Source organism: Chaetodon trifascialis, chromosome 19 (assembly GCF_039877785.1).
Source record: "Chaetodon trifascialis isolate fChaTrf1 chromosome 19, fChaTrf1.hap1, whole genome shotgun sequence".
Lineage (NCBI taxonomy): Eukaryota > Metazoa > Chordata > Actinopteri > Chaetodontiformes > Chaetodontidae > Chaetodon > Chaetodon trifascialis.
In genome coordinates this window covers 22,239,764-22,248,879 of record NC_092074.1, presented here as the reverse complement: position 1 = coordinate 22,248,879, position 9,116 = coordinate 22,239,764, and the positions used below count along the sequence as shown (strand labels likewise).

At 43.9% G+C, this 9,116-nt stretch overlaps 1 protein-coding gene across 1 annotated transcript; it reads left to right on the top strand.

Moving 5' to 3' along the window:
* Positions 1-951: 951 nt before the first annotated feature.
* LOC139347383 (cytochrome P450 2K1-like) lies at positions 952-8,307 on the top strand. The gene is made up of 9 exons (XM_070986947.1): positions 952-1,221; positions 1,332-1,494; positions 1,743-1,892; positions 1,976-2,136; positions 6,295-6,474; positions 7,026-7,167; positions 7,356-7,540; positions 7,815-7,956; positions 8,037-8,307. The coding sequence occupies exons 1-9, from the start codon at positions 1,015-1,017 to the stop codon at positions 8,222-8,224; spliced, it is 1,518 nt and encodes a 505-aa protein (XP_070843048.1). The 5' UTR covers positions 952-1,014; the 3' UTR covers positions 8,225-8,307.
* The last annotated feature ends 809 nt before the right edge of the window (positions 8,308-9,116 follow it).

The window sequence follows — 9,116 nt, the reverse complement described above, 5'->3', positions numbered from 1 at the left end:
AAGCATGTTGAACCAATGAGTCCAAGTACCTGGCCACAGTGAACCTGTCCAGGTGGAACTATGCAGTTTCCTCTGTTGTTCAGTCAGTGTGTCTTATTTGATAGTTCCAACATGTTCCTGTATCATCTTACACACACAGACAATGATTCAGGCTGATTTTGCAACAGTTTACTTTGTCACATAATGATTTACAAGTTTTAGAGGGTAATAGTTCACAGAGTGAACACTCCTGCCACCTTCACCTGCCTTTACCCCTCTGGAAGCCAAAGATTAATCTTTCTTCACTAAAACTTAATGCGGCAGTGCAGGAAACGCTCAAGAGCTGCAGTGCCGTCTCCCTGTTGAGGGCTTGTATTCCATGTGGTGCAAACTGCTTGCATAAATAAAATGAACCAAGAGCAATGACCTACTTCTACCACTCAGCCATGATTGTTTATTTCAACCTTTGTAATGTGGTGATGGGAATTCTCCCTTTTTTCACTAAGTCAGATCATTTGTCTCAGCTCACAAATAAGAGCCGACTCTTTCAGCTCCCAAATGGCCCTTCAGGTAGCACCACTTCTGGCTGTCAAAATTCAGCAAAATGTAGGAGTTTTATGATCTATGATTGGTTTGTGTGCACATCTATCACTTACAATATTTAGTGTAATTATACTGTATCTTATTATGTCCATAAGACCATAATTTGTTTCACAATGTCTGGTATAAAAATCTTAAATCACTTCCGGGGGGGGGGGGGGGGGGGGGGGGGGGGGGGGTTCTTCTTGATTTTAAAACTTTAAAAATATATATATATATACAGAGGACCCACGTCTCTGCATTTGATTCATTTTTGTGGAGAAATTGACCTAAACAAAAAAAAAGGGCTGGCTCTTAGAGCCAACTCTGTCATTTCAGTTTTGGGGCTGTGCTTATTCTCAATTTGCAGTCGTAGAGCCACAGCACCAAAAGCAGGAGGTCAGGGAACTTATATTGTGCAGTGAAGTGGCAGCATAAGAACACAGGTTGTTTCCAATGGAGATATTAAATCTTTTTCTCCAGTCCTTCAGTTCTGTCTCCCTGTTGGGGACTCTGGTGCTGCTCCTGCTCCTCTACGTTATGTCCTCCTCCAGCAGCAGCTCTGAGGCAAAACAAAAGGAACCTCCAGGACCCAGACCACTTCCCTTGCTTGGCAACCTGCTGCAGCTGAACCTCTTGGGGAGAAATAACACATTAATGGAGGTGAGGAAGTGGCTGGATTAGGCTGGTATTTAGCTTCTTTGGTTTGCTCTCTTCGCAGGTGCACTGTCATCAGTTCTGTCACCTTGTCTACTTTCTCCTCTTTTTGTCAGCTTTACAAGAAATATGGATCAGTGTTCACTGTGTATTTTGGACCCAAGAAAGTGGTGGTCCTGGCAGGATACAAGACAGTGAAGGAGGCACTCATCAACTACGCTGATGAGTTTGGAGAGAGAGATCAGTTGCAAATTCTGGATGATTTCACTCAAGGACATGGTGAGGAAATAAAACAGAGATGTTTTGTCAAACAATTTCCCTGTTATAGTAGATATTAGATGTTTGTTAAAGTTTGTTGAACTACTTCAACTTTACAACTTCATGTCTCTGTTTTGTTTAAGCTGTTATTGCTTTCTGTAAAACAACTTATTTTCCCTGGAATGAGATAAAGTTTAATCTTATCTTATCTTATCTTATCTTATCTTATCTTATCTTATCTTATCTTATCTTATCTTATCTTATCTTAGGTGTTATATGGTCCAATGGAGATACATGGAAACAGATGAGGCGTTTTGCTATGACTAACCTGAGAGATTTTGGGATGGGCAGGAGGCTTTGTGAGGACAAAATAATTCAGGAATGTCACCACCTCATTGGAATGTTCAAGAATTTCAAAGGTAAATTACATATTTTAATTAACTATATTGATTAAAACTTGCATACAAAATGATTTCACTTTTTTCTGTTTCCCTTGTTGCAGGAGAACCTGCTGATACAACCCGACCAATAAGCTACGCAACGTCTAATATTATCTGCTCCATCACTTATGGCAACAGATTTGAATATGATGACCCAGAGTTTACATCCCTGGTAGATCGAACATACAGAAACATGGAGCTTTTGGGGACCCCGTCAGTACAGGTATAATTTCATGTTTCTGAAGTTTATACTTTAAATATGACATAGATGTTATTATGATGGTAGGTAGCAGGTAGTGCACGTGCCACACAGCAAAAGGGCCGCCAGTTCAATCCCCGGGTTGGGCAGGGCCTTTCTGTGTGAAGTTTGCATGTTCTTCACGTGCATGCGTGGGTTCTCTCTGGGCACTTCAGCTTCCTCCCACAGACCAAAAACATGCTCATTAGGTTAACTGGTGACTCTAATTGTCCTTAGGTGTGAGTGTGAGCGTGAATGGTTGTCTGTCTATATATGTTGGCCTGCAATCAGCTGGCGACCGGCTCAGAGTGTACCCCGCCTCTCATCCGTCAACAGCTGGGATAGGCTCCAGCCCCCCCGCAACCCAGAAAAGGGATAGTCGCGTATAGAAAATGGATGGATGGATGGATGGATGGATGGATGGATGGATGGATGGATGGATGGATGGATGTTCTTATGATGCGTATTGTTGTGAATAATAATAATAACAACATAAAAAGACAGAATGACCATAAAAATGGGGATAGCCCTGCCAGTAAGGAATTACAATAGTTGAGGCATGATAGTACCAGTTCTTGCACTAGGAGTTGTGTTGCATGCTCAGACAGGTAGGATCTCATCATCCTCATGTTGTACAAGGCAAGTCAGCATGACTGAGCAACAGAGGCCACATGCTCTTTAAAAGTTAGTTGGTCATCAATCATGACACCCAAGTTTCTGGAAAATTTTGCAGGAGTGGGCAGAGTTAAATCAAGCTAGATGCTGATCTGTTGTTGTAAAGAGGGAGTGGCCAGGATGACAAAGACTTCAGTCTTTGACAGACGAAGCTGAATGTGGCACTACTTCATCCATGCCGAGATATCGACGAGGCATGCCGATGTCTGTGTCGAGACTGTGAGGTCATTTGTTGGGAAGGAAAGGAGGAGCTGGGTATTGTCAACATACAACTCGTATGAAAAACCATGTGAGCGGATGACTGCACCAAGTGCGGTGGTGTATTTTGAAAAGAGAAGGGGTCCAAGCACTGATCTTTGAGGTAGCCCTGTGGACAAGCAGTGGGATTTAGACACTTCTCCCCTCCAAGATACTGCAAAGGATCCCCCTTAGAGATAGGACTCAAACCAGCAGAGAGCAGATCCTGAGAAGCCAAAGCTCAGCAAGGGTGGAGAGGAGGATATGGTGGTAACTGTGTCAAAGGCAGCCAATAGGTCAAGCAATAGCAGAATGTAGGACTGACCAGTAGCTCTACCTGTAAAACCCCCACCATGGCTCACAATGGTGAGCCATGGTGGGGGTTTTCTGAGCAAGTTTGGATGAGAGTGGGCATAGATTGTATAGAGAGGCGGCTAGCTAGGGACTTAAGCAATCTAGCTCGGATCTAGCCCATTAAGGGTGTTGTATATGAGGAGGAGTACCTTAAAATCAGTTCTGAATGATACAGGAAGCCAGTGCAGAGCAGTTGAAACTGGACTAATGTGCTCTCTCCTCTTGGTTCCATGGCATGAATAAGTTTGTCTGTTAAGTTTTAGGCAATTAGTCATGACCGAAAAAGTAGAACTCAGACTCAAAAGTCCACATAAATGTTAAACCAAGTGGAGTTTATAATAAAATTAGTTTAAAATCTGGAGCAATGTAGCGAGACTGGTTGGATTGAGAGAGGCGAACAGCAGAGCAGGACAAGAACAGTGGAGACTGATGAGGATCAGGGTGTAGCAGGTCAGGAAGGCCAGAGACAACAATGGACCTGAAGCACGGGCAAAACACAGTTAAACAAGTTTGAGGACAGCAAGAGGAATGTGACCTAGCAACTAGAAAAGTGAAGGATCAGGGTTTATACACAGCAGGTTACAGGCAAAGCAGATGAATGGATTGGCAGGAGGTGTGCAGGTGAGTTGCCAAACCCTGATTGAAGCAGACAGACCAATACACACAAATAGAGAAAGACAAACAGGACACAGCACCCGAGATTCAATCCAAGAAGTCCATTTCCTCGGATTATTAAACAGCATTTCTCCTGTGGTGTTAGGGCCGACTAGTAGGATTTCGGTTTTAGGTTTTGGCTAGCCAAATCATGAGCTGGGGCTGGCAGGGTAGCTGTTGGAAAGCAGCGTGAGGGCGAACCAGTGGTGCGGGCCGGATAGACATGAGCCAACATGGATAGGTCCAGGGGAGCTTATGGCCAAGGAGGGTGACGAACTGGACAGGATGGAAACAGGATGGCTTGGCTGCTGGAGGCCAACAGACGGAGAAATTGGGGCAGGTATGCTAAGTTCAGCACAGGAGTCACTGGAGGAATCAAGAAGAATTTATGCAGGGTGGATCTCACCTCGTTCACATCCTCTGGTGGAAAGCTTGTATCTGCTGGGTCCATTTCTGGTCAGGTTGTACTATCAGGTTGTGGTCATTCAAAAGGACCCAAAAGTGATCAGCCACGAGAAAACCAGCAACAAATCTCCCAGGGGACATTTTGAGTTATTTACAGATTCTGAAAGTGTAGTTTCTAAGCTTTCCAATGATGTATAACATGGAAATCTGAAAATATTTGAAGATGTGGCCATTTGAATGTAGACACTTCTCAAACTAGCTTAGTGAGAAATCCAGCCTGAAAGATTCTCAGGTAACACAGTGCTGCTCATTGCATCTCATTTACATAAGTCCAACCCCCTACTGGTCTAGCTATCAGTGACATCTGGTATCTGTTGCCTGCAGGACAGAAACTATGACAGCACTTGATGATCATAAACTCCACGAGGGGTGAACAGTGTCTACAAATCACCGCAACATCTTAACACACAAGCATCCCTGATATAAATACAGACCCCGCCGCCGTGGGTCTTGCCTCCTTCAATGAGGGCTCTGTCTGCTTGGTAGCATGTTAGCCGGTCCAGCTGGATGAAGTCCGGTATGCTGTTATTGAGTCATGTTTCCATAAAAATTAAAACACAGCACTCTCTCACGGTCTGCTAGGTCAATCTCAGAGGGTGTATGGAGTCCAGTTTGTTGTCCAAGGAGCGTACATTGGCGAGTATGATAGATGGTATAGGCGACTTGTGTGGATTTGCCGCTAGCCTAGCCCGGATACCCCCGTGCTTTCCCCGCTTCTGCCTCCTCTTGCACCGCCTGCAGGCACTTCCTCTGCGGGTGCGCTGCAGTAGTGGGGGTCGCTGTCGAAACGGGCCCCCGGAGTAGGCCGAGGTCGAGTAACTGCTTAGCGTGTGCCAGGTTTAATTTGCAGATTGCTGTGTTGCCGATGTCAAAAAGAGTGCCACGGCTCTTCAGTTTCATCTTCTAGTTCGGTTTCGGAATCAGAAGTGAGATCATTGTCGGCATAACCAGAAGCTGCATAAGTAGCCATGTAGTTCCCTTTTAATGTGCAGCTGATTGGCTGAAAAAAAAGAACAGAAGCATGTGAATAGCCAAAGAAAGCCAGTAGGCTAATTTACTGTTGAATTGCCACACCCCCAACTAGGACTGACAATTTAAAAAAAAAAAAATTCGATTTTTCTTTGTTCACACAACTTGCGCCAGGCCGACTTGTTGCTGGTTTTCTCATGGCGGGTCACAAATGCTGAATACCAAGGCAGGCAAGCCGGAGAACAAGATGGAACCTTTAGTAAGCTGAACCCAGACAAACAAAACAGGAAAGCAAAAACTGTAAGAGCAGGCAGGGGCAAAAGTCATTGAACAAAGAAAATATACATATTAAAGGGAGGAATCAAATGCAGGACAAGGGAACAAACACAGACCGAAAGCACTGACTAAATATACAAGAGAGGGAAGAGTAATAAGGTAGAGGTGAAACTCATCTGCCATCACAATGGAGGGAATGAGACAAAGGCACCTTTCAACATTACAAAGGTTATAACTAAACTAGACCCCAAAACCATGACATGGTGTCACCAATCAGAATGCTGTCAGGTTTATCAGGTGTGGGGTTACCAGTGTTTCTTCTGGCCCTCAGCCTAGCAGTGGCTGAGGGCAATTGATCGAAACTGGAGTTTGGGGTTCAGATTAAAAGTGATGAAATATGGTGGTATCCCTCAGTCCCAGTGGTTTATAATATCCAGGATCCACAGAGCGTCTGCTCCATAACCTTGTTTGTTCAGGTTATTTTGAATACTAATGAATGTATGTTTTTGACAGATGTACAACCTGTTCCCGCGGTACTTGAAATGGATTTCTAAGAAGAAGGAAGTCCACAGATTGTTTGCTGCCAACAGGAAGCAGAACCTAGAGCTGTTTAGTCATTTGAAAGAGACCCTCAATCCAGAGAAGTGCAGAGGCCTTGTGGACACATTTCTGGTCCAGCAGCAAAAACTGGAGGTTGGTAAATTTAGAATTTATCAAAATTGATACGATAGATTAGACAGTGAGGGGGACAATGTGTACTTGTGTACATGTTATGCCTTGATGGTGGTGCTTGTGATGAGGCTTGTTTAAGATGAGCCACATCATTGCAGACCTGCGCAACTTCGTCTGTCTTAATGAATGCATTGCATGATGGTTAATGATTTTGTCCAACTTGCTCTGGAGGCTGCGGGGAAATCTATGCTTGCAGCTGGGTGAGCTAGTTGTCACAGTCTTGAGCTGCAGAAGCAAAATGCTTGATGGGCAACGACTTGCCAATGGATCGAGCTGAGCGCTCATTTGGAGGTTTTACGTTGTGTAAGTGACACAACTCTTCAACTGGTTGTGTATCAGCTTCATGTCGTGACTTAAAATTAAATGACAACACTTCTGTTATCATGTTTCATCATAATTGCACAGTTTCTGTCTCCATGAACTGCAGCACACTCCAAACTAAATAAAACAATCTATCTGATTCTTTGTAATTCATTAACTCCATGCCTCCTACTGCTGACCTTTATGTGCAGAAATCCGGGCTGACCAACAGTCCCTTCCACACTGAAAACCTTTTGATGACAGTTGTTCAGCTGTTTGCTGCTGGCACTGATACAACCGCAGCGACACTCAGATGGGCACTTCTGCTCATGGCGAAATATCCAAAAATACAGGGTAAGGAGCTGCAAATGTTTACAGCTTTCATTTTCAAGCAGAACAAAATCCTCATCGTAAAAATAAAAACCCACAAAATTAGAGTTGCTGGCACTTAGTTGTATTTTCTTCACCAACAGCGATTCAATAATGATGACACAAACTATGAGTCCCTTCACTTTTGCCATCTGTCCCCTTTCATGACCCAGACCAGGTCCAGGAGGAGCTGAGCAGGGTGATAGGAAGTCGTCAGGTGCAGGTGGAGGACAGGAAGGACCTGCCCTTTACTGACGCTGTCATCCATGAAACACAGAGGGTGGCCGACATCGGCCCTGTGGCACTTCCTCACAGAACGAGCCAAGACGTCACCTTCCAGGGTCACTTCATTAAGAAGGTCAGACTACATGAATCTAGCTTAATGTTGAGACAATTTTGTGGTGGGTGATGAATTACAAGCATCATGGCTGATCGTGATCAACAGTTGGGCGTCTGTACCCTTGTAGTGTGACTGAAACCAGTAAATATGACACATTATTTATTTAACTTAATTTCTATGTGATGATGATTTGTCTTCATCAGGATTCACTTTTTGAAGTGTGTTTTCTCAATAGGCATGACTTGATTTTATTTCTATATCCTTAAAAGTTCAATATGTGTTTTTTCCACAGGGGACCACAGTGTTTCCTTTCTTGACATCTGTCCTGAATGATGAGGATGAGTGGGAGAAGCCACACAGCTTTTATCCTGCCCACTTCCTGGACAAAGATGGAAAGTTTGTCAAGCGAGATGCCTTCATGCCTTTTTCTGCAGGTTGGTGAATTTTGCCGTCACTGCTTAAAGTTTGCTTACTTGCAGATGAGGTGAACAGTTTCCTTCGTTTCCTCTCACAGGACGCAGGGTTTGTCTCGGAGAGAGTCTGGCCAGGATGGAGCTCTTCATCTTCTTCGCCACCCTCCTGCAGCACTTTCGCTTCACTCCTCCACCTGGAGTTTCAGAAGATGAACTTGATTTGACTCCCCGTCTGGGCTACACCACCAACCCTTCAGATCATAAACTGTGTGCTGTTTCTCGTATGTGAGGAGGACGAGGGCTTGGTCCATGATTATAGATTGATTGATTAATAGACTAGTCACAATATTTCAGCCTCTGCGGTGTTGATCTTGTGTCATTAAAATCAGCCTCCAGTGAGTTTATGGTATTGCAATACGAAGCTCAAGCAGTAGCAGTTCAGTTTTGTCAGTTGTTCAGTGTATGAATAGTACACATTCAAATCACAATAAAAACTGGATACAAAGACACAATGTGGATGTGTAAGCATGTTGAACCAATGAGTCCAAGTACCTGGTCACAGTGAACCTGTCCAGGTGGAACTATGCAGTTTCCTCTGTTGTTCAGTCAGTGTGTCTTATTTGATAGTTCCAACATGTTCCTGTATCATCTTACACACACAGACAATGATTCAGGCTGATTTTGCAACAGTTTACTTTGTCAAATAATGATTTACAAGTTTTAGAGGGTAATAGTTCACAGAGTGAACACTCCTGCCACCTTCACCTGCCTTTACCCCTCTGGAAGCCAAAGATTAATCTTTCTTCACTAAAACTTAATGCGGCAGTGCAGGAAACGCTCAAGAGCTGCAGTGCCGTCTCCCTGTTGAGGGCTTGTATTCCATGTGGTGCAAACTGCTTGCATAAATAAAATGAACCAAGAGCAATGACCTACTTCTACCACTCAGCCATGATTGTTTATTTCAACCTTTGTAATGTGGTGATGGGAATTCTCCCTTTTTTCACTAAGTCAGATCATTTGTCTCAGCTCACAAATAAGAGCCGACTCTTTCAGCTCCCAAATGGCCCTTCAGGTAGCACCAATTCTGGCTGTCAAAATTCAGCAAAATGTAGGAGTTTTATGATCTATGATTGGTTTGTGTGCACATCTATCACTTACAATATTTAGTGTAATTATACTGT